We start from the raw sequence: 26,717 nt of genomic DNA, 5'->3' as shown, positions 1-26,717 counted from the left end.
CATTGCGCCACGGGGTACATAAAAACCCCTAATCAAATAAAGCATTTAATATATTTTTAGAATGATTTAGTTCCCAGCCAGGCCCCCCTCAGTGGGTTAAAAGATTATCTTTAGAAGAAAAAAAACTGAAAGATTTCAGATTAAAGACAAGTAATCAAGATATGTAAACCATTTTCACCAGTATAACACAGCTTCTACTCGTTTTGTCTTATGGGTTCTTAACCTCTTTATAGCATGATCAAATTACCAAAACTTTGATCAATTTGTAGGAATAATTATTTGAATTTTCCTTGCTTTAAGACCTTAATTTAAAGTTTTGACGAAAACAAAAATTAACAAAATAAAGTATTATTATTATAATTTCTAGACCTCCAGGCGTGGATTTATACGCCTACGCATGTATTTAGTCTTGCTTATGATTTCCTTTGAATACGCATCTGGCAACATGCAGTACAGGTATGTTAGTTTAGTCTTTTTCATATAAGAAATCTGCTATCGATAACATCACGCTCTACACACAAGTTATATATTTTATAAAAAGTCTGTAAAGTTTAAAAACACTACACAAATGTTATTTATTTTTTAATTTATTAAAGTACTTATACTTTTAATAAAAAAAAAGCTTCAGGTAGTTGTAAAAGAGTAGATAATAATTTGCGTCTCTAGTTAAGTGCTGCAGTAGTATTTTTGGCATTGAGGTTTATTTAACCACTTAAATAATTCTGGTATATTTTTTATCAGCCAGGGCTCATTTCTTCTGCAAAAGTAAACAACCTGCATAGATTAGCTAATGTATACTTGCTGACTCTTTAGAAGAGGATTACCTCAAACCTGGTATCGGTGATATTTGGACAATTGTGTAGTACTTCATAAATGATTAAGGACTAGTTTTTTAGTCATAGTCATTTTCTAAACGGAAATTTAGTAAGACGAGTAAACGACTTATAGTACATTTTTCTTGACTAATTTTCCAGCCTTAATTGAAATTTTTTGAAAGCTCATCAATCAGAGATTGATTTGATTTTTTCGATCAACTTTAACTATCGATTTTTTTATTTGTTTAAATAAGTATGATAGAGTGTATTTTTCAGAATACAAAAAAATCAACAATAAAGGTCAAGGACGGTATTTCTGGGGACTTTTAAGTTTATTACTAGACAAGAGCTAAAAATAGCAATAGTTGAAAATTTAACTTTTCAATTTTATTTTAAAGAAAGAGGTTTTCTATTTAGAAAACTTGAAACAAGATATTTTGAATGCTTAAGGCTAGTACGCTGTTGGAACGAAACGAAATCTTAAACAAATGTTTAGTTTAATGAATACTTTCCTTTTTTTGTAATTTGTTTTATGTTTTAAAATTTTGTTGGAAATAAATGGTTATAAGGCAATAATCAATGGTCTTATAAAAGTCAAAGTAAAGTTTAAAATTGATTTTTTTTGTATTTTTTTAAAAATAATTTACCAATAACTTTAATCTAAGATTCATCGTTAATGTTTGATTTTTTTCATATTATACACATTGTCAAAACAGATGCATAAACATAAAAACTTGAATTTTAAAAACTAATGGAAATGAAGTCGGCTTTCAAAAGATACAACTCAAATATCATTAATTTACGTAGGTTAAAAAATATATTTCTCATTCATTTTCGAATTCATCTGAATATTGTGAGGTTTTTAAAAACTTTCAGATCATAAATTCAAAGTCATCTTGAACGGCAGCGACTCAATGATGTATGTAGAATAGTATAAAACTCGAGTATAATTTTATTGTAAAAAATAGCCTACAAAATGCATGTTTGTTTAATTTTGTTTTGTTGTTGTTGTTACTTTTAAAAATGCAAAATTACTATAAATATTGGCTTTGTTTGATGTTTTATTTTTTTTTGTCATTTAAATATTCTAAATTATTGATGTTATAATCTCACATACATTGGTATCTTTGATAAAAAAATAATAATAAATAAACAATATTAGTGTGTTTGATTTTTGTGTAAATTGAATACTTAAATAATGTTGTTGGAAATTTTGTTCACTTTTTCAATCAAATTTAACTTATATAAATTTTCCTCGATTTAATTTCATTAGGAATAAGTCGAATCAACGATGGATGAAACTGCGAACCACAGTACAAATATCATCAGCTATTCAAAAGAAACCACCACTCAAACGGGAGGATTCCTTTCTTAAAAGATTTTCTACACGTCAAATACCTGAAACCCAGGTAAGTTGTTGTTGATATGTATTAGTGTATAAATAACTATAAAGATGGCTGGTGATTTAGAGATTTCATCCTCAAATATCCCCATAAAATGAAACGAAGAAAAAAATGAAACACTTTCGTTATTATTTGCCCATTCATTTCCATGAGCAGAAATATTGAAAAGGTTTTTTCAATCGCAGGAAATGGCCACACTACTTCCGGTATCATTTTTGTGTGAATATAATATGAGTTGTTATTCCATAGGGATAAATGAGGTGTCAAATAAAAGCTTAGAATGCCCTGTTTACCATTGGTGTGGTCACGTGCCCAACCACTTATCTATGTAATTTTTTGTTTATTTTGTATTCTTATAACGCCGACAACTACATTGATATATTAAAGTTGTTCTTATTTCGAAAAAAAAAAAAATAAAATGCACAACTGAGCAACACGATATTTATAATTTGCTTTTTTTCTGCAAAACGTACCGATTTCAATAAAGTGTTTAGCTTAAATATCTTAATTATAGATAATTTTAATTTTAATTTTATACAAAAAATTCCGTTTTCTTATGACGTTATCACGTAAAATTATAGCTCGTAAAGCGAATTTAAAAGCAAATACTTTTTTCAAGAATTTCATAAGAAATGTAAACATGAATAAAATTGTTTTTTGTTTTAATTACTTTAACACCATTTCAAATGATTTTAACCACAAAACGATGAAACTATTTGAGTTCTTATGAAAGAAGGTTTTTTTAAGTTTTGTTTGTTTGAACAATTTTCAAAAAAAATTGGTATGTCATTTTTAAGAAAATGTAGGTTTTAGTAAACACTTAAAAACAAAGTTCCAAAAAAAAAAAAAACATCAATTAAGTTTCAATTTTCTTACCGTGCATCGAGAGCCGTATAACGAGCTACCGGGGTCCCCGGGCAAGATGAAAATACGAGGCCCCTTATTCTCTATTTTTTCTATTTAAGAAAATATATGGAATGTTTTAAAATTGTTTATTTATTTATATTAAAGTTTTGAAACCAAAGTGCTATTGCAATTGTATAAGCCCTAAAATGGTATGGGGTGCCAAGTAATTGTTCTTCTAGTCTAAAATAATTCATGCCCTTCAGATATATAAGGAAGATATTTTTTTTTACTCATTAACGTAGGTTTTTTTATTTTAAAATATCTGCAAATCGATTTTTACAATGCGACCCAGTCGTGCATTTTATTTATATTTTATTTAAGAAAGTGTACGTAAAAAATGTGTGTGTTGCAATTTTCTCAAAAAGGGCTCGTACGATTTTTATTAAACTTTGCACACGTTATATTCAAAGCAGAACCAATAAAACTAAATTTTTAGTTTTTCTGTAAAAAAAAAACTTACATAATGGAAAAATGGCATTTACTTACTGAAGAAAAATTCTGTGAGTTTTGTCTTTCTGTTTTTATAATCTTAAAGTTAAAAGAATATTTTGAACTAGAAGTGCAAATGTGTGTAGCCAGTTTTTCTTTCGTACCAATTTTTTTGATAAACGGCTGTTAAATTTTTTTAAATTTTTTTTTATCTAAAAGTTCTTTGTACAAGATAAACTGCATACTTAATTTTTTTAATTTTTTTGTAGTACAAGATAAATTTCATAGGTACTTAGTTTGGAGTTCAAAATATTTAAAAAGATGTCTTTGTAATTTTTGAAACAATTTTTGTATGCTTTCGAAATTACTTCTTCTTCTTTTCCGATTTGGTGAAATACAAATTTTAAATACCAGTTATTGGTTTGACGTTTTGTAATTGCAACACAATCATTTTTTTAACCATTTTACACTTGGCACCAAATTTGGTAATGTGATTTGTTTAAACATAAGCATCCCTTAAATTTCTGAACAAAAATTGGACCTCTGATTAAATGAACCAAATGATTATAGATAGCATGTTTTCTACTCAAATACCTATATTATGGACTAAACAGTCCAATTTAAGTTAAAGAAAACTGAAAAGATTTTCATAAGTTTATAGCAATTGCCTGATTTTATATATTCATTTCATTATAGTATGTACAAGAAGACTAAAAAGTGGCTGCGCATCGTTATATGCTTATTTAAATTGCTTTCTGTTTTGGATTCTATTTTTTTTTTCGTTTTTCAAAAATATTTTTATTTTAAATAGACTATCCTGATTATCGTGACGATAATAATTACATATTTTATATTTTCCCTATGACGGCAATTAGTATTGATTCAATTAGCTAAAAATATACTTTATAGATTTTCTAAATAAAATGTGTAAGCAAATTCATAGTTATTTTTGTTTTGATTTATACATATTGATATTATGGTAATGAAAGAAAACTGACCTTTTTCTATATACTTTATTTCAATGTAGGTATATATGTATCTATTTGTATCTTTTAACGGAAAAATCGTTCTCAGAAACTGTCAGAGGCGAATATACAAATTTAAAAATTGGGTTAAGTGTGTTACTATGAATATCAACAACAAAAAATCTCAGATCAAACAACTCTCAGAAACCGAACACTTAAAATGGAAAAGCTGTCGTGTGAATTGAGATGGGTTCTATGCTTTTCCATGATTATTGTTCATTGGTTCGTTAGAGTTGTGTTTTTTTTTTTTTGTAGCATTGACCTTCTTTGCAGGAAATGATTTTTGAATATTATCATAACAATCGATAAAAAAGAAAAAATATAATAAAAGTTTTATGGTATTGATATTTCGTAATATAAAGAAAAATATTATTTTTAAATTGAAAACAGACTGTTGTAAAGCTATTTGAATAGGTACATTAGAAAGGTGGAAATTAACTTTCTTTTTTACACACATCACATAATGTTTTGAGAACTACAAAACTGGAAGTCTTTTTGTCATTTCCATATTTACCTAATTCGTTTTCCCTACCACTATAGCATTGTCAAAATGTGTGGTAAATATTTGATAGTTTTGCTTTCTCTCAAGAAGGTTAAAGTTATTTTGCATTGACAATTCCATACTTTGCTGTTTAACCAATGTACCAATGATAATATGTTTCTACTTAAAAAAAAGTCAATTTAGTGAATTTTTATACAACAGCATAAAAAATAAATACAAGTCTTAGTGCTCAAATTTAAATTGAAATTTACTGATTTCAATTATTTCAACTCTTACACAAATTAATTTCGAAAAAATTCATCAACATGTTTTCAAAATAATTTTTTTTTTTAATTCAAAAAATAATTGTGAAAATTTTTCAATATTTTAATATTAAAAATATCTTAACGCTTTTGTATAAAAATGTTCCTCAAAATCTACTTAACCTTGACAAGAATTTCAGAAATCCAAAAATACGGTGCTATGACAATTACCGTTAATAATGGCACAAACAAATATTTTTTTTCATCACAAATATATATATACATTACAAAAAAACATTTTGATGAAAACCGTTCGAGCCGTTTTCGAAAATTAATACTTTTTTCTATTTTTGTTATACATTGTTACGTACAGTTAGTTTTTTTATAAAAAAAATTTCACGTTTTGAGCACGTTCTTGCTCCAATGTTCTAAGTTGCTAAAAATACTTAAGCTTTTTTAAAAATGCGTAAAAAAATATTTTTAACTTAATCTTAGGCGTGTTTTTTCTATAACTCAGTAGCTACTCATTTCTTTATTTTATTCGAAAAACAATAAAAACAAATACTTACTTGTGTAATTTTTATTATTGTTTTGCGAATAAAATGAAAAATGAGTAGCTATTGAGTAATTGAAAAAACACGCCTCTTATAAACAAATTATTAAAAGTTAAAAACTAATATGAAATTTGTTTTAAAATTACAAAAACATCTCTGTACGTAGTTTTGACCTCCAAATTTTTATAATTTTTTTTCTTTTGAAATCGTAAGAGCCGTTTTGAAAAAATTGTTTTTGATGTTTAAAATTTTAGAACAAAAAATTTGGTAAGCCAATTAAAAGGAAATACTAATCGACTCATAATAACCAAGTTAAAAAATCATAGATGTTTTCAAGCAATTGATTTTTCAAAAACGATATACGTTTTAACAACCCAAAAGATTTTTCTATTCATCAATTTATAATATACTTGCTAAAAATTATTCGGACGTACCTATATAAATCAAAAAAAATTTAATGCCAATAAAATCCAGACCTGTCTGTACTTTTACTTTTGTCAAAAAATTGATATTCATAAAGTGGAAATCTTAATTTTTTAACTTTTGTTATTTTTAGGAAACAGTCGAAGACACCGGATCTGAAAGCGCCTCAGGTGATATAAATAAGAAAGCCAAAAGAAGACGTCGATATTTGCAAAAACGACGATCTGTTGTAAATCCAGACGAGAACTTTTATTTTTACTGGCTAATGGTTTTGACTGTTTCGGTTTTATATAATTTGTGGACGTTAATTGTGAGACAGAGTTTTCCAGAGCTGCAAGTAAGTATTTTTTTGCATTTTTCAGTACACTTTTTAGAGCATTATACTGTACAAAATACACATCGATATTCTCAGAGAAAATTGGATTTCAGTTAAAAAATATTTTTAAAACTAAAAATTATATTTTTATTTCAGCAAGCAGTTCCGAGATTCTGGTTTTTGTGTGATATGCTTACCGATGTTGTGTTTATTTTAGATATTGTTGTACAGTTACGCACAGGATATTTAGAGCAGGGATTGATGGTAATTTAAGCTGATTAATTTTCAAAACCTTATTTTAATTTAACTTATTATTTCTATTTTTTAAGGTTTATGACGATAAAAAACTTGCCTGCCATTACATGCAAAACAGGCATTTCTACCTCGACCTGGCAGCTCTAATTCCATTAGATTTACTTCAGTTAAAATTCGGAACGCATCCAATTTTACGTTTTACACGATTTTTTAAAGTAATTCTAATTTTTCAATTTAAACAAGTGTTTTATACACTTGCTAAAAATTATCATCATCTCTTTTCAGGTTTATCGTTCAATAAAATTTTATTATATTGTTGAAAGTCGTACAGTTTGGCCAAATTTGTGGCGTGTGGTCAATTTAATTCATATACTTTTAATTCTTGCACATTGGTTTGGTTGTTTTTATTATTTACTTTCGGAAGCGGAAGGATTTCAAGTAATGTTTTTTTTTCATATGCTATGTTTGTATCAAGATTTTATTTAAATTTGTGTTTATAGGGTGATTGGGTGTATCCTTATCGTCCAGGAGATTATGCTACCTTAACGAGGAAGTATTTAGGAAGTGTATATTGGTCAACATTGACATTGACTACAATCGGGGATCTACCGACACCCGAAACAAATGCTGAGTAAGTTGTTTATATAAATAGAGATTGAAGTATTATGTGAAATATTTACATGAAATTATTATGTGAAGTATAATGTTAGTGAGGTGGCTAAGCATTGGAAAAGGAGTTTGTCCTGCACTTTTTGATAAAAGCTTAAAATTTGCATGTAATTTTGAGCTGTTGAGCTACTTTGGATTACATCCGGAAGACGAAGGGTAGAGATTAGAGATATTCCAAGGCCTTGTCCTTTCATAGAGTAATTGTTCCACAATTTTGTTTATTTATGTATTAACTGTTTGAATGCGAAAATAAATTAAAATAATACTACAACTAACATAAAAGCAGCGTACATCAATTGAGCGTCATTTCGGGAACGCCAACTTTGGGATGAAAAAAAAATGTACCGGGTGTTCTTTAGACTTCAAGTGCTACACAATTTGTATTCCTCTTTAACTTTCCACTGGAAGCTTCAAAGTTCTAGCTTTAAAAAAGCTTTTTAAAGGATTTTGACCTTCAAACTAAATTCGCCATTTAATTCTGTGTATAAAAAAAAATTTTGAAAGAAAAATGGAAAATAAAAAGTTAAAAAAATAAATAGTTTGGTATACCAATAAAAGAGAGATATTAATTGACTAAAAAACAAATTTTCAAAAAAAAAATTCATTGATCAGTAATTGATTTTTTAAACAAAAAATTTTGATTTTTTTATAAAATAAAAAATCAATTTTTGGAAATTTTTTTAGTATTATCTTGAGGATACTAGATCATTTCTGTGCAAAAATTTTCGTCCAAATCAATTTAGTCGTTTACAAGAAACTCAGAAATCAAGAAAATGGTTCTTTGATAGGTATACGTACTGTAACTATTAATAAAGATTCAAAAAATATTTTAAAGGACCTTTTTTCAACAGTAACCTTTTTTTGAGAAAAAAACAATAAAGCTTTTCCATTTTGGTGATACGGCAAGTAGGTACCTAGCCCAGTAAAATTAAACATTTCAAATGGAAAAAATTAGATCGTGCAATTGTTTTCATAGGACGGTAGAGCTTAAAACCAGTTTTTCGGGAAAATCGACCTTGAGCCAAAGCCGCCATCTTGGATTAAAGGTAAAACACGTTTTAGTGAATAACTCTGCCATTTTTCTCATTTCCAAAAACATATAAAACATTACCATATTGCGTTGATATTAAAATCTATAATCTATACTCCAAAGCGGGTATAAAGCTTAAGCTGAGTAGGGGTATAGTTTTTTTCAAATTAACTCTAAAAATATGGGTCATATAGAAAAATTTATTAATATAAAAGTTATAGGAAATAAAATTTTCTACATGTTTTACACATATAATGGCCGAGTTATTCACTAAAACATGTTTTACCTTTAATCCAAGATGGCGGCTTTGGCTCAAGGTCGATTTTCCCGAAAAACTGGTTTTAAGCTCTCAGTGATCCCCTCTACCGTCCTATGAAAAAAAATTGCACGATCTAATTGTTTTCCATTTCAGCTTAATTTTTTGTACATCCCGACTGGGCTAACCGTAAATGTTGGTTAAAATAGCTCTGTTTTATTTTCTTCGTGATCCAGATTGTATTTATTTGGCCAAAAAAAAAAATTAAATTTCGCAAAAATCGACAGCGTCATATTTCTGATTTAGTTTCAGAAAAAAAAGAATGAATAGTTGTACTAAAATAACCCTGGCCATTATGGAGAATGTAAGATCGGATTTCCAAAGAATTACAATACCTCGAAAATTTTATATAGGGGAGGTATGTATAAGTCCTAAGGGAGATATTTAAAAAATAATAAAAAAGGGTCACTTCAAAAGCATGATGAAACCACTTTTTTAACTTTTTCATAAATAATCGTTTTGATTAAAACCTCGGAATTTGGTTTTGACACGAAACCAATATACTTGCTCTATACAATAAGTCCAAATAGGCACGAAGACTCCAAAAAGGGGTTACGCCAACCCCTAGTGACTTGGAACTATCAATGAAGGGGACCTAAAATTTTCAGCCAAATTTGAGCGGCTAAGTAGATATGCTCTTTGTCAATTCTTGGAGGCTTTGTCAATTCCTTGTAAGAGTCAGTAGGTACTCATGAAAAAAATTTGTTAGAGGAAAACATTTAATATTTCATTCAGATGCGTGTTACGTCTATTTATTTCGACTTTGTGTCTAACTTTTGGTTACTACTTTCTATGTTATAAACAAGAATTACAAGACAAGTAGCTATAAAAGTGTTTTCTATTAAAAAAGTATTAAGCAATTAATTTGAATTAAGTTATTCTATTCTACATTATGTTAACTTTTAAACTTGATTATGTTTATGTTTAAATAATTTATTTAATTTTAAGACCATCAGACTCGGTGGACGGCCCAAGATCTCTACCAAGACGTGGTATTAAATCCAGATTACTTCAATTTGGTTCAAATTTCGGGTATGCAAACAGAAGTATTTTCTGTAATTGAAAATTCAAAAAAAATATTATATTAGTGATCGTTGAGGCTGTCCGCCTAGTAATGGTAACAAAATTAATAAATTTATATAAATGAATTAACAAAAAGAAATATTGCCACTTTTGAAATCCAAAGTTTTCGAACTAAATTTTTTAAATGAAAACGACAGCCTTCAACGGTTATTGATATAATATCTTCCTTCTAAAACTAGTATTATTTAAATGTCAAACAAAAAAGACTCGAAAACTTTGAATTTTAATAAAAGTGGTTCTCGAGATTCTAACGATCTTACTAAATCACAATTTCATTTGTTCTCTTTCTTTCTTGCAGATATCTTTTTACAATAACAAGTTACTTAATAGGTGTATTTATTTTTGCTACCATCGTTGGGCAAGTTGGAAATGTGATAACCAATCGCAATGCAAATCGTCTAGAATTCGAAAGACTTCTAGATGGAGCCAAGACGTATATGCGTCATCATAAAGTGCCTGGTGGCATGAAACGACGAGTATTACGATGGTACGATTATAGTTGGTCCCGTGGTCGGATTCAGGGCGGTGGTGACATTAATACAGCCTTAGGCCTACTGCCCGACAAGCTGAAAACCGAATTGGCCTTACATGTTAATCTAAGTGTTCTGAAAAAAGTAACTATTTTCCAAGAGTGTCAGCCAGAGTTCCTACACGATTTAGTACTTAAAATGAAAGCGTATATTTTTACACCGGGTGACTCGATATGTCGCAAGGGAGAAGTAGCAAGAGAGATGTTTATTATAGCCGATGGAATTTTAGAGGTCTTAAGTGAGACTGGAAAGGTTTTGACGACAATGAAAGCTGGAGATTTTTTTGGTGAAATCGGTATCCTAAACCTCGATGGCTTAAATAAGTAATTTTTTAAACTCATTAAAACTTCATTTAATAGAAATTTGTATGCAATTTTTTTTTATTAATTCAAGACGAACTGCAGATGTCAGATCGGTTGGATATTCCGAGCTGTTTTCTCTGTCGAGAGAAGATGTATTAGCTGCGATGAAAGACTATCCAGAAGCACAAGAAATTCTTCAATCTCTAGGCAGAAAACGTCTAATGGAGGTCCGATGTGTGAATAAACGTCACGCGAAGGCACAAAGTGATAAAGAAGCTGCAGCGAATCTTGCTGCGCAGTTGGCAGCGGATGAATCAAACCCCGCCCATCATCATCACCACCATCATCCTGGAGAAAGTGGTCCAAAAAGTATGGTCGATAAAATTCGTCGTGATGTTAAAGGTTTTAAGAGTGTACTTAAAAAGTCAAGGTAGTCTTTCATAACATTGACATTTTAAAATAAAGTTCTACTGTCTCGGCTATATTTCAGAGCATTAAGAAGGAGTAATGAATCATTAGAGATGCAACCTCTTCATAGTGCACCACCTAAGAATGAGAAATCATCACTCAAGAGAATATCAAGAGTATATTCAGATGAAAACGATCGTCACGAAGACACTCCACCACCGCTTCCACCCGAACACCGGGAAAAAACACCAAGTCCTATTGGAGCTGGTTTGCCTTTATTGCAACGTCTTCGATTGTTAAAAGAAAAACAGGTAAGAGTACAGTTTCTTATCGTGAATGTGGTAGAGCAGCTTTTAAGGTTATTTGCAAAGCGCGGTTACTTGCATTTTGATCACAGTTAATATTGTTTCGACCTGGCTTCAATCTTTTTTTTTTGTACAGCAATCCCTTGCTTGACGCACAATTATTTTACTTTGAAATAACAACAAAACTGTGAACATAAAAATCAAATAACAAAGATGAAGGGGTTGGGGTAAAAAGGTTATAGTTTTAAGTTTATTGTGAACCCAGGGTTGATGACAAAATTAAGTCTATGGTGAGGATCACTATGTTCTATAGTCTACCTCTACATATACAGTGCACGTTATAACTTCAAAACAAAATCGGAATTTCTTAGTGGAAAATAAAATTTTTGAAAAATCGAGTTGTTCTCATTTTGTCATCCGAAAACGCTTTAAATTCAATGTTCCAGAGATAAAAAGGTTAAAGTTTTGAAAACGTCATCCTGAACTGTTAAACATGATGGGGTAGTTCTACGAAAATATGGGTTTGTTTGTTTTATGTTTTATGTTTTATGTTTTATGTTTTATGTTTTATGTTTTATGTTTTATGTTTTATGTTTTATGTTTTATGTTTTATGTTTTATGTTTTATGTTTTATGTTTTATGTTTTATGTTTTATGTTTTATGTTTTATGTTTTATGTTTTATGTTTTATGTTTTATGTTTTATGTTTTATGTTTTATGTTTTATGTTTTATGTTTTATGTTTTATGTTTTATGTTTTATGTTTTATGTTTTATGTTTTATGTTTTATGTTTTATGTTTTATGTTTTATGTTTTATGTTTTATGTTTTATGTTTTATGTTTTATGTTTTATGTTTTATGTTTTATGTTTTATGTTTTATGTTTTATGTTTTATGTTTTATGTTTTATGTTTTATGTTTTATGTTTTATGTTTTATGTTTTATGTTTTATGTTTTATGTTTTATGTTTTATGTTTTATGTTTTATGTTTTATGTTTTATGTTTTATGTTTTATGTTTTATGTTTTATGTTTTATGTTTTATGTTTTATGTTTTATGTTTTATGTTTTATGTTTTATGTTTTATGTTTTATGTTTTATGTTTTATGTTTTATGTTTTATGTTTTTTGTTTTATGTTTTTTGTTTTATGTTTTATGTTTTTTGTTTTATGGTTTATGTTTTATGGTTTATGTTTTTTGTTTTATATTTTATGTTTTATGATTTATAAGGTTTTATTGATTTTTTAAAATTATCTATGGAAAAAGAAGTTGATGCAATGATATAATTCCTATATTACATACTTTTTAAGTGGTGAAACTTAAAAAGTGAAAAGTGAAAAAATAAAATATTTAAAAAAAAGGTTTTTTTTTATAAATACAAATTAAATAATATTTCCCTGCAATTGCGCTTCAGGGGATTGTTGTACACACAGTTTAATTCAATTGTGTGAAAATAGTTTTGGAATGGTAAGTTCGTGATGTTTTATAAAAAGTCTTATTTTAAATACCCAAAATTAAATTATTATAAAAAACATGCATACAATAATTTGAGTATTTGAGCCCAGAAACAAAATATAAGCTCTCAACTCGTTGATTAAAAATTGAAAATCTTCTAGATTAATTAGATTAATTATTTTTTTTTTCTCGAAACTGATTTAGGCTGTATAATAATGCATGAAACGCTTCAAAAACTTTGTCTAACGTATGAGGACAATGTTATTTCTTTTATAATTTAATTTCGTTTTTTTTTCAATAATGCAATGCTTTAATAACTTACGCAAGCATTTAAAAAAAAGCTTTAAATTACTCAAAGCCACAAAATATTTATTTGCGTTACCCAATTTTATTTATGTCGTCTACCCCACTCCTAAAGTAGTTTTGTATGTGTTTTTATGTGTTTTGCACTAGGATCGCGAAGAGCGAGAAGTTAAGACCACACCACCACAGAAATCTCCACCTCACTCAAATGTAACATCTACGTTGTCACCACAGGAATCTATACAAGAAGAACCTGATCAAGAGATGATTGAGACTCCAAAAATTCTGCAGCGATTGCAGAAGTTAAGGGCTAAAAATGAATTGATGGCAAAGGAGCCCCCTATAACGGTAATTTTTTTTTATTTTTAAAAGTAGTGAAATGGTTTGAACGGCTTGTGTAAATAGATTGGTATTTTTAAGTTCAATAACAAACAAAACAACATTATTGAGTCAATGGACCCAGAAAGTTTTTTTTACCACTAAGTTTAGATTAAACCTAGATTTCTAAAAGCACTCTTTTGAATCGGTACTTTTACAATTTAGGACGGTTTGGGAGGTTCCGATCGTTAGGTCGTACCGATTTGTAAGTCTAATGTATACCTTTGCAAACCAAATTCACCCTTTTGCAATGCAACTTCACCATCTTTTAATAATCAAACCATTGAATTTGTCAATTTACATTAAAAATATCAATATAAAAACTACTTACCTAATGTTCTGTCATTTCCTTACCCTCAATCATCGTAAGCCAAACAAATAGTAATAATTGAAAAAAATAAACTTGCATGCACTTACTCTGTTCCAAATAATGCGAGTCTTTTTCATATGAATAACATATTGACCAAATAAATATTGGTGAGTTTCAAAAATTAAAAAAAGTAAAACACAATTTGCCTTTATTATGCGGGTAAATTTGATTTGCAAAAAGGTGAATTTGTTTTGCAAAGGTATGAATTTATTTTGCAGAATGTTCGATTTAACTTGCGACCGTAAAGGTCTAAAATTAATATAAAACTCTTGTGTATTATAATTTAATTGAAAACTATGTCCTTATTCTTAAAATATGACATAATTTCAAGCCCATCTATCATTTAACTTTGTCTATCCAGAAGTTGAAAAAAGATTAAGCAAGTTCTTTTGACTTTGCCAACTTCATACTGATAGCTTTATTTAGTTACCTTTATAATCCTTTACCGTTATCTTTTACTACAAAAGTATATTTATTATTTTCGCAGGAATCCAATGTAGCTACAGGAACGCTACCACTACATGAAACAACATCCTTGGGCTTACCATCACCATCCCTACATCCGACTTTAGATATTTCACAACTATCACCACGCTCACCAAAGCCCGAAAATACTATTACAACCATTTCAAGCAGTGATCGAAGCACTGTCACCCTAACTGCCCCCAACTTATCAACAGCCAAACCTTCTATGAAAGTTTCCTTCAAACAAAGAATCCAACAGCTACAATCTGGTGTAACTGATCACAGTGCTTCGCCGATGAATAAAACTACCGAAACACCTGCAAAGCCACTGCCACCAAATGACAGTCATGAGCGAAATAAAATGTCAAAAATAATACCAACAATATCTAATAACATTACGAAAGCAGCATCGACAAGTTTAACACTATGCGCTCAAAAGCTAAGTAAAACAACAGCTCACACATCGGATACCTCAATTCGACCTTGGTCCAAACTTAAATTTGCCACATTAATGCCATCCAATAGTTATACGAGCTTATCCAATTATGGCTCTGAACAGCATAAACTCAAACCACATAGAATTAAGTCAGCTGAAAGCATAGCAACAGTTTGCGAACGACCTAGTAATTCAACATCACTGAAGGCTACTGCTACTCCTGCAACGGCACTCAATGCCAAGAGGAAAAACCTTAAGTCATTTAATTTGAGAGTCAAGCCAAAGTTTTACAACTCAGTTTTTGATTTATCTCCCGAATACAGTGGCCTACCCTTCGTGAAGCGTCTTAAGATACTCAATGAGCGACAAAAGTTGGCTGAACTCGAGACGGCTCTTCAGACGCGCAGCTTTAGCTTAGACAATTCGAAAAGCCAACCCGAAGAACCTTTCCCCGAATCATTGTATCGCAGTCACAGTGATGCTTCAGCCATTTATTCACATTTAATGCCTCCGGCTAATTCATTACTATCATCATCATCATCATTATCATCCAAAGATAAACTAACGCTGTGCCTGCAAGATTATACACAACTAAGTCCAGAGTCCAATGAAACTGTGGAACGAAGAAAGCTCAAAAGTATTCTTAAGAAGCTAAGTAAAAGCAGCGATGGGAGTCCACGATTGCGACAAGATCATCCTAGAGGGCTACTTAGAGCGCCTACACTTGAAGGGTACGTGGCCAGACACAGCAAATTATTGAAGAGTGTAACCTTCAATTCGACTCTTTCTAGCCCACCACTAAGTGCCAACAGTGTAGTCGGCAGCTATACTAGTGCTGACGGCACTGCACAATCTGAACGTTTTTTATTCCCTGCTGTTGTAACAGCATCGAATGATGCTTGTAAATATAAATTATTAACCCCGCCTGATGTATCGCAAGCAAATATTACATCTGGCAGCAGAGAAGATGGCGGAATGAAAGATGCTCTGGAGTTGCCATCATTGATTGCTGGCAAAGATGACCCATCGACTATGCACGAATTTGCTATGTCAACAAAACAAGTTAACAATATCCAAGGTAGGTTTAAGTTAAACAAAACATAAACCATTAATTTATAAACAATTTTTAAAAATAAACGTTTCTGAATTAAGTTTAGGGTTTTAAATCAGTTAAATCAGTACCGAATGGAAAAATGCTTTATTTTATTCAAAATATTTTTTTCGTTTTGGTTAAGAGATATTTAAGGATTCCGTCAACAAGTCGTAAAAATTACAAAATAGTTTGGAATTCCATCACCAAATTGTAAAACTTGCAACCATTTCTTGATCAAATTGGCGTTGGTTGTCGGGTCAAAAACGGAACATCAAGCATTTTTATAGTTTAATATTTTCGGACTTATCGCGATTTATTTTTTTTTTGTTTTGTTTTTCCTGTCGAAAAGTCGGGAAATTTTAATCAATAAATTACTTTAAAATAAAAAAAAAAAAACTAATCGCGGGAAGTACGAAATTATTAAAATATACAAATGTCTAATAATCGCGATAAAAAGGTCTCAAATCTAAAATCCAGCATAGCGAAATCCAAGAGAAAAGCTCATGTTACTTACTGTTGTTTTGTAAATCGGTCAGGAATCGTGTTTAAATTTTCAAATTTTCACTGTTCTCTTCAGGTTTTAATAGGAAACCATTTTTCGAAAACAAAATTATGCCAATTTTATAAGTTTTTCGGTTTCGATGAAAGTAAAAAAAAATACGTATTCGCCACAGTGACCTCTAGTTAAATAGTAAACAAAATTTAATCGCTGCTATGAAACAAGTTTATCATTAATGACAATTGACCGAGTGTAAAAATTATGTAGTTGCTCTACATGTCGAGTTCCTAAGCAAAGTAATGTAAAAATATAAATAAATATATATTCCCTTAGAGCTAATTAAATATAGTAAAACTTAATATAATTTTTTCAATAACTCGCAAAATTACTATTAAGAGGAAATTGATTTAGTTAAATTTCTGCTATTTCAAACATTCTACATACGTTCGTCAATTTCACAATCAAGAAAAAAATTATATGAAAGGGGGTCTCACTATTTTTGATCTTATACCTATTCGAAAAACTAAAAGACATTGTACATCTAATTTTGAGTTTCGAACAATTGAATATTAAATCAAAAATAATAATAAAACAAGTAAAACTTGAAAAAAAAATCAGTTTAAACAAAAATTAAATTATTTTTTCAAAGTTTTGAGTTTAAAAACTGATTTTTCACCAACTATTCGTTGGAACAATTAATTAATAGAACAGAATCGGTCATTTAAAATACCTATTAAGTCACACTGTTAACATTTTTCAGGAGTCAATGAAAAAAAAAAATTTTGTAATAACTTTCCTCAGCTATAACCCATTTTGCTTCTATGATAAAATGAATATAATTTAAGGAACTTAAGAAAATTGACAAAGTGTCAATTATTATCAGAAAAAACTTTTTGTATATGATTCACAGAAAATATTAAATATGTATATTTTAAATATTTTAAGCTTCAGCTGTTAAGGTTGTAATTTACCATAATTTCGTTATTTTATCATAATTATCTGAAAATACTTTTTGTAAAATTTCATTCAGGTTTACCGGACCCAAATGAATATTTTAGTCAAATACTTAGTGGAATAAATAACGTCATATCGTCACAAATGAGGGAAATGCATCTAAAGTTCGAAAGTCAGTTTCTTTTGATGCAATCTGAGGTCCAAAAACGCGATGCCATAATATCGTGTTTGCAATGTAAAATAAATAAAATGCAAGCCCATGAAACTTCTGGAGAATATGCTGATCGAATTGCAAATACTCCATCATCACAATGTCCAAAAGAAGCCAATAAAAGTACCAAAGAATCAGAAAGTTCTGGTTCATCTGGTGAAGTTCTTTTTATGGTATGTTAACAAAATTACTGCGTCGATACATTCATTTTACTTGTTGAAAATATAATAAATCTATTTTTAGCGTGGCGATTCATTGGATACCATATTCACCGCATCACCGCCTCCATACTGTGAATTAGTTCCTCGAAATTCGCCCAGCTCAAGCAGACAACTGCATGTTGCCAGTTCGGTAAAGCTCAATCGAATTCTCCACAAAAAAAGTTCAACAAGGAAGGCCGCAATTCCTAATGTTATGGTGTCCAACCTAACTGGCAATCTTACCCCAATGTCAAACAGTATAATTCTCGATATTGGAGAAAGTTCCAGTTCCAGTTCGAGCACCTCCTCCAGCCGCTCCAATCTAAATTATGACGAAGAAGAAAACGAGCAACCAGAACGTCTAGTTCATCACAATGACTGGGAAGTTCGAATGTTAGCCGCCGAAATGGATCGACAAGAGAAAAAACGAGGACTCTCCCTATCAGATAACTTGACCGAACTCAAGCACTATGGCAGAGTACTGCCGCGTCGAAGAAAACTTAGTGATACAGAAACAGAATTTAGCGAAACAGATGTTGAGAACGTCCAAACTCGGCCTAGAGCTGGCAGTTTGGATCAATTCAATCTTCGATACGGAATCGGCAGAGGCATCTTCAAGGCCATGAGTATCGATCGAGGAAAAGATAAACTTTGAGTCTTAGAAGTAATATTTTAATTATTTTCTCTGGTGGCAAGAATAGGAAACACAAATAGAAAGTATTATAATATACCTCCCTTTGTCATACAGGTAAATAATTCGAAATACAAACGGAAAATCTAATAGCTTTAAAACAAAGAAACCTTTTAACATTACCTTATAGGCTGTAGATGATAAAATTAGACAAGAGATTAAAAATATATTATATAGATAAAGATATATTATACAAGGTCACAAAGTCAAGTGCTAGGATATCCAGGAGAAATCGTGGTAAAATGTTATATCCTTGGGGAAAATTAAATAATTTTAATGTTAAGTTTAAGATGTATATGTATAATTTAATTCTTAAAATTTTGTAAAAAAAAAATAATAGTAATAATTATAATACTACATTGTTATACGCGCTTGTGTTATAGCTTTCAAATATTTAATAATAAGAAAATATCATCAGTAGTAGTTTTTAACTAGCAACTTGTGATTTTCCCATAGGATGGCATTTTACACCGATGTCTCTTAAAACAAAAATGATAACGTAGATAATTTAACAGATTAGGGAATTGAAAAACGGTGTGATGAAGGTCTAAAGAAACTTAAACATTTTTGTGTTGATTTAATTTATTTTTATATTAAAAAATTTTAATACAGATATTTAATTTTAATTCCATAATTCTTAAAATGCTGTTGGATATTTTTATTTAAGGTATGACTCTAGTGAAGGTCTACAATATGGCTTACATTGTTTAATACAAACAAATTTGAATCTTGAAAGTTTCTTACGTCAAGCAAATTCGAAGGGAGTTGGTTTTCAGTCACTTTTTGTTATTATTTTTCTTTTTTTTTAATAAAGTGCACGACTGGGTTTGAATTTGTAATAGAGCTTTAAACCTGAAGAAGGGTATAAACATACCCTTACCTCTGTCTTCAACTACATAATGTAAAGCTATTGCTCAGATTTGCGAGTGTTCCCTATGTACATACGTACAAGTACATGTACATATTTCTAATCTGTTACCAGCTAAATGGTTTTTAAGTTTTTGCCTAGAAGTTCCTACATAAACTGAAGGACAAAATATCTTGTTCCATCACCGAGGAATTTTATCTTATAGACAGTATTTGAGTTTTTCAGTTTTTGACAGTTTATCTTTTAAATTCGAAAACAATAAAGTTCTTAAAATATTATTTCGAACACTTTAAATAGGGTTTTTGGATGAAAAGAGTTTGAAGCAGTTAAAGTTCAATTGATGTGACTAGTTTTAAGAATAATAAAAATGTCGTCGAAATATTAAAACATTTTTATTAGGAATTTTACTTAAAACACTGCTTAGATTATATATTAGATTTCTGTTAGTATTGGAGAAGCGTGATTTTTCATAGAAACTCCTTCTTGTTGTCGTTACAAAATTTCTTCATATTCCAAATATTATCTTTTACACAAGCTCGCAAGATTAATTAGAGTTTCAATTTTTGAATCCTTGTATGATCTTTGATGATACTCCAACTTTGTTCAACCAATTCTGATGCCAATGGAATGTAAATGGAATATTAGGTGTATTGGTCTTAAATAACTGGTTAAAAAGTTGAAATAAACGATAAGAGTTTATGCCATTATATTTAATTAAACAGTTATATTATTTAATGTTTTAACTATGTATTTAGATAACTCATAAAAATGGTACATTTGTGAAAGAACAAATTGACCTAAATAGCATATTTTGTTTCTGTATTAAGATAGTCAATACATTTTGGAACTGTACAAGTCGTCATTAACAATTCGTTTCACATTCATTATTAAGATTGTTAATAAACAACAAGATTATTATTCCGACTCTGAACTTTTTTATTTTTTGTGTGCTACCGTAACTCGTAATAGTTTTTCCGAAATGGTAACGGAGTTACGAATAACAGAGTTACGGGCGACAGAGTTACGGCCGTCAGAGTTACGCAAAACCGAAGGTACGAAAAACTAGAGGTACGAATTCTAAAGTTATGTTAAGCTATGAAATGTTATTTTTGGGTTGGCAACAATTGCGAGGAACGATATGGAATTATGGAAACATAAATAAGAGAATATCGTGAAACATAAATAACATAAATCGATATTCTCTTATTTATGTTTCCATAATTCCATATCGTTCCTCGCAATTGTTGCCAACCCAAAAATCACATTTCATAGCTTAACATAACTTTAGAATTCGTACCTCTAGTTTTTCGTACTTTCGGTTTTGCGTAACTCTGACGGCCGTAACTCTGTCGCCCGTAACTCTGGTATTCGTAACTTCGTCGGTTTCCCAGTTTTTCCTTATTCCGTGACCTTTCTTTATTAAATAAATGTTATCTTCTTTGTTGGCTATAGGTCTTTTTTTGGTTTTAATTTTTCTTTTTTGTCGACGACGTTTTGATTGTGCTTAAAATCTTCCTCAGGACTCTACAGGGTGTCCCAAAAGTCAACGTCGAAATGAAAACAGTAGATAGGATAGGTGGTGACTGTTATCAGAAAAATAATTAAAAAAAATCGCAACCATATATGTATTTTGGGAGTTATGGGCATTCGAAAAAAAATCGAAAAAATGGTCACCCTGTCTGACGGTCTTTCATGTGCCGTGACTACAAATCTTAAGTTTTCTCATTTTTTTTCTTTTGATACGGAACCTTGAATAACCCTGCTAACAATTGCATTCAAAAATTTTAACTCAGCTGCATCAGTTTTAAAGCAAATTTCACTTTTTTGCCCAACTAAGTAAACACAAATTTTACATGACTCTAATTCAATGAACCGTAGTGTAAAGAAAATGCAGTACGACATTTCGGCAAGTTATCTCAAAAGTTGGTGTGTTCAATTATCTTTTCAAAATGGTATAACATTGTTGAAAATATTCCATAAATAACGGAAATAAAAATATTTTTCTTAAGAAATCCGACTTTTTATATTATTTAATTTTTCCATTGTATTTAATTTTTGTACCCTTTCAGAACTGAATTTGCGTTTTTAAAAGTAGTAAAGTGCTGATTTTTTTATTGTTTGGGAGAATCTTGAAGTTGATTGAAAAGATTCGGAATGTACAAACAACTTCTGTAAGAAGTTATGAACGAGAATTCGTTCTAATCTACGACAACACTAGATTCCATAATGCGTGACGCGTGAGGAACTTCCGAATTTCTTTGTATAAGTTGCCACAATTTACTTTACAAAACTTAGCCCGTGCTTCAAACTCTATAGAGCACATAAAAGATGAGCTTACGTGTGGGGTTAGAGCCAGATATTCAGCTCCATTGATAGTAAATATTGAAGAAATGTTTTTAAATCCCTATACAATTTTTGATGAAAGATCAAGTCACTGATATCCAAAACTCTGTTGAATATTAAGAATTTTTAAAAACTAAAAAATTCACAGTAATTTTATTGTAAAAATTGTAATTATATAGGTCACGAACGCAATTGTGCATTTTATTTTTAACAAAACTCTGAAAATCACTTTCAGTATTTATATTTAGTTTGTTAATAAATTAATATTTAAAAGTTGCAGATTTAGACGGCGATATTGTTAATACCTTAAAGTCATAACATCCAATACCTTAATATAGTTTTTTCTGCGTTTCAATAATGTTCTACTATTTATTTATTTTCCAATAAGTTCAGTGACATAAAATTAATATATAATTAATAAAAAAGAATATTACCGTGGACCAATTGCAAAACAAACTTAGGTACTTACGAATTAATAACGGTTCAACAATTTATTTAATCAATTAACAACTCATCCGGGAATTAAAAATTTCATTAACAATTATTTAAAAAAAATATCAAAATTTAAAATTAAGTTTAAGAAGAAGTCAAAGTAGGTACCTATCTGTATTAATTTATTCTTGCAACCAAAATCACACCGTTAATTTCTCTAGAAAAGAAAAAAAAAAAACAGGGGAAAACCTTAAAATATACATAGAAAATACACACAAAATTATGTGTCGACAAAAAAAAGCTTTAAAAATCAAAAGCCAATAAAATAGATTTACCAAAAATCTAGTATTAATAGTTAACATTTATAGCAATTAAGTAAAATAGTAAAAACAAGGTTAAAATTAATATATAAATATATATTTCTATTTATCTTTCGTTCTAAAAAGAAAAAAAAAAAAAACAGTAAAATATGTTTTAGGTACACTATTTTCTAAGTTTTCTTAAAAGGGGTTTCAAAAATTACAAAATTAAAACAAAAATAAACAACAAAAAAACGTAAAACAACGTAAAATAAATTATTACGACCTATAGTAGAGTAACTAAAGCAAATTATTAGGGAACCCGGCCGAACAGCTCTGATTTTGACGATTTTTTTTTTCAAATGTAGGTAATTAAAAAGACTTTAAAGTCTATAGATTAAAAATTGCCGGTGTTGCCGTATTGTTTTTTAAAATTAAAATTAAATTTTTTTTTAACAAAACCATTTTTTTTGCTTAAATTTCGTAAAACAAATGATAGCAAAAGATTCTCTAGGTAATTTAAGGAAAATATATAAAAGGCAGTAAGGGACAATCTTCCATCGTTTAAGCGATAAATGCAATTTTCTTACATTCTGACTTCAAACACAAAAAAAAATATTTTGAAAACAACGGCAACACCTACAATATTTTAAAATACGTTTTTAAAAAGCCAGAAGCTCATTCTTATCTCATAAATTTAAATCCACTAAATTTAATCAAGACTTTTTGAAAAAATGGTCCTCAAACTCAGAATTAAAAAAAAAAATGTTATTAGAAAAATTTAAAATGACTTTTTTCCAAACTTTTTCAAATAAAATATGAATTTATTTAAAAAAAATTTTTGGCCATAAATATTATCAGTTGAATTTCGAAGCAAAAAAGGTAAAATATATCACACTTTTGAAAAAAAAATGAAAAATTACTTCAATTTCAATGGTTTTTTTTTATTAAAACTGAATTTTTGCATTGAAATAATTAATTTTCTCAAAGATTGTGGTAAATAGGAACTTTAATTTTTTGCTATTTAACTTTCAACAGTAAGGGTTATTAAATGAATAAAAAATAATTTTATGTTTAGATGTTGAACTTTAAAAAAAAAAATAAGTTACATTTTTTTTCAAAACTTTTATTAAAAAAAGTTCTTCGAAAATGAAATACTTTTTAATTTTTTTCATAAACCGTAATACATATTGACATTTCCTTTTATAATTTGAAATCATAATAAATGCGGCCAAAACAATTTGAAAATAAATGCATTTTATATTACGACCAAGTTTAAAAAACGACATGTTAAAATTTTTTCAATAATTTTTTTTTTTTAAAAACTGAGTTCAATTACCATTCTTTCAAAAGCCGTTCATTCAATTGACTTAGTTTTAATTTTACACATACGACTAAGCTTCTAGCTTTTAAAAAATGTATATTTGAATATTGTAGGTGTTGCCGTTGTGCTCAAATATTTTTTTTTGTGTTTGAAGTCAATTAATAAGAAAATTGCATCTATCTCTTGAACTATGGAAGATTGTCCCTCACTCCCATATATTTTTTTTCCTTGAATTTCTTAGACAATCTTTTGGCATTAATTAATTTATGAAATTTAAGAAAAATTTTTGAAAAAAATTTGTTTTTGTTCACAAAAATCTTCAATTAAATTTAAAATATCAAAACGGCAACACCGGCAACTTTTAATCTATAGACTTTAAAGTATTTTTAATTACCGACGTTTGAAAAAAAAGATCATCAAAATCTAAGCTGTTCGGCCGGGTTCCCTAATATTGCCAATTTTTGAGCTTTAGTTACTCCACTACTAATTGAAACAAAATTATATCAGAAATTTTAGTTAATTTTAAGTACGAGGTACTCAAAATAGATTAAACAAAAAAATATTATGAAACAATTAAACGTTGAACCCTCCAGACCAAGTGCTAGTAATTTTATTATCTTAAATTTTATTTTATTTTTTGTCAACATCATGAAATAGAATAATGTAAAAAAAAACAAAACTAAAATGTTCATAATGAATTTTAAATAACTAATAGTACCATCCAAAAATCGACAGTGACTTAAAATATCATAAGTATTGCAAAGATTTTAAAACTTCAAACAGATGAATATAAATAATATTCTTTTTTTCAAAATTTCAACAAAATTAAGTACCTTATTTTAAATTCAAAAACAGATTCAAAGGATCTGTGCGAATGCTTTAAAAATGAAAACATAAAATAAATATAATTATTTCCAATAGATGTACGAAAATTTAATGAAAACATATAAATGTAGATCCTTATGACTAGAAGAGAAAAAAATCTTCAAAAGAAAAACCGAAAAAAAAATATTATCAATAAAAAATTCTTAATACATTGAAACTCAATTACATAAAACTTTACAGTGTTTAAGGAATAAAAAAAGAAAAGAAAAGAAATAATAAAGCAACCTAACTAATATTTATAAAAAATGATTTTTTTAAATTCATCGAAACGTATAAAGTTGTATTCAAAATTTGGTTTGATTCAAAGAATCAATGTTCTTGAATATTTAATGATCGTGAAACGACACAATCACAGCTTTTAAGCGTTCAAATTTGACTTGACGGATTTCAAAATCCAGTTCCGTTAATGACTTTTTTTTAACTGTAAACCTCTCTTTTTTTTTAACACTGCAAGAAATGAGAACAGAGGAAAAGGGCTGAGTTCACAAGCACATCACTGTTTTTGAATCACAACTTTTTGTATGGAAAGAAAACACTTCCTTACCTACAAAGCATCACGTTTGCAGCAGAAATATTTTTGATGCAAATTTCCAAAAAAAAAAAAAAAAATGAAAATCGTTTTTTTTTTGTATACAAATTTTGTAAAGAAATATTCAAAAATGTTTCAAAAAAAAAATTAATTAATTAATTAATTAATTAGAAAAACATTTTTTAATTCAACTTTTTTGAAAATTTTGACCGTTACATATGAAATTGAGTTTTATTTAAGCGGTGTATTGAATAACAAAAAAACTAATCGAGCTACAAAATCGAGGTTTATAGATTTCGTATTAGTCTAGGTTACTTCAAATTTTTACAAAAAAAAATTTTTTAATTTCGCATTTTTTTTTGGATTTTGAAAGGTTGCTATATTTTTTAAACAAGATCTTGAATATTTCAAAAACGATATGAGCTTCAAGATTGGGGTTTATATAAAAAATAATGTAATCAAAAGCCACAATTAATGGCAAAAGAAAAAACATAAAAAAGTGATTTTTTTTTAAATGTCTCCACTGGCCTAATCAAACCGGAAGTGCACTTCTGAAACTTTAAGTTGAAATAAAAAATGACTGGGTGGAGCTACAAAATAAATTTTTGGCAACAAATTAGCTTCAATTTAGGGCATCAAAAAAATATTAATTTTCCTACTTTCGTCCGCTAATTTCAATCTTAAGCGGAGTTTTGAATATCAAAAAAACTTCTGAGGCTACAAAAACCAAGTTTATGGAATTGAAAAATATTAAAAAAGCTACAAATTTGGAAGTCAACTAAAGTTATTGTTTTTAATTTTTTCAGATTTTGTCCGCTAACTTCAGACTTATTGTAACGGAAATTGCAAAAATTCAAAAACTATGCAAGCTAGAAGCTACATATTTTTGGTTTGCGCAACAAATAAGCATTTAATTAACTACAATTAAGAGATTAATTTTTTTTATTCCGCCACAAAGTGTCCGCCAAAGTAAGGGAAGTGATTTTAAGATAAACGCAATATGGGAGTGTTTTTATATGTTTTTGGGAATGAGAAATCTAGCTGCAATGTTAGTTTTTGCAAATTCCTGAAATTTTATAAACAAAAGGAACTATCTCCAAATTCGGCAAGTGTCATTTTAAACGAAATGAGTAAATATTATAGTCTAAGAGCCGGCAGCATATTTTGGCAGTTTTGATATAACCGAAATTCGAGTGTGCACATATCTATTTATGCACCACAGAATGTCAACGGAAAAAGTCTGGCAGTGATCTTTTTCAGCTTTCCCTTGCCAGACGCATCCAAAGTGCAGCAAAAAATCAACTTTTGGCGTTTTGGTATAACCGTATAAATGATACATCAAAAAATCATAAAAAAATCCCCTGATTTCGAAACTGTGGGTACCGCAAGTTTCTTTTTCAGCTTTTCCCCCGCCAGACCGCTTTGAAGCATTTTAAGTGTATTTTTCTAATAAAAAACCTTACCAAACCTGCCA

At 29.0% G+C, this 26,717-nt stretch overlaps 1 protein-coding gene across 16 annotated transcripts in view; it reads left to right on the top strand.

Annotated features, from left to right (window-relative positions):
• The window catches only part of LOC129908169 (uncharacterized), a 94,600-nt gene extending 74,043 nt beyond the window's left edge, over window positions 1-20,557 (top strand). For 6 of the 16 annotated variants that reach the window (XM_055984503.1, XM_055984510.1, XM_055984505.1 and 3 more), the window contains 14 exons: window positions 2,089-2,224; window positions 6,433-6,636; window positions 6,772-6,879; window positions 6,945-7,085; window positions 7,156-7,308; window positions 7,371-7,501; window positions 9,834-9,917; window positions 10,267-10,821; window positions 10,892-11,230; window positions 11,291-11,519; window positions 13,417-13,614; window positions 14,502-15,993; window positions 17,538-17,845; window positions 17,916-20,556. In XM_055984503.1, the coding sequence (XP_055840478.1) occupies window positions 2,089-2,224; window positions 6,433-6,636; window positions 6,772-6,879; window positions 6,945-7,085; window positions 7,156-7,308; window positions 7,371-7,501; window positions 9,834-9,917; window positions 10,267-10,821; window positions 10,892-11,230; window positions 11,291-11,519; window positions 13,417-13,614; window positions 14,502-15,993; window positions 17,538-17,845; window positions 17,916-18,527 (4,690 nt within the window). In that variant the 3' untranslated portion in view covers window positions 18,528-20,556. Of the gene's footprint in view, window positions 1-367; window positions 457-1,531; window positions 1,619-1,691; window positions 1,735-2,088; window positions 2,225-6,432; window positions 6,637-6,771; window positions 6,880-6,944; window positions 7,086-7,155; window positions 7,309-7,370; window positions 7,502-9,833; window positions 9,918-10,266; window positions 10,822-10,891; window positions 11,231-11,290; window positions 11,520-13,416; window positions 13,615-14,501; window positions 15,994-17,537; window positions 17,846-17,915 lie in introns of all 16 variants that reach the window. The other 10 variants (XM_055984514.1, XM_055984517.1, XM_055984509.1 and 7 more) reach the window with 8 other exon arrangements.
• Window positions 20,558-26,717: the final 6,160 nt, after the last annotated feature.

Source organism: Episyrphus balteatus, chromosome 2 (genome assembly GCF_945859705.1).
Source record: "Episyrphus balteatus chromosome 2, idEpiBalt1.1, whole genome shotgun sequence".
Taxonomy (NCBI): domain Eukaryota; kingdom Metazoa; phylum Arthropoda; class Insecta; order Diptera; family Syrphidae; genus Episyrphus; species Episyrphus balteatus.
The sequence above is the reverse complement of the archived record's forward strand: the minus strand, read 5'-3'. Positions and strand labels throughout refer to the sequence as shown.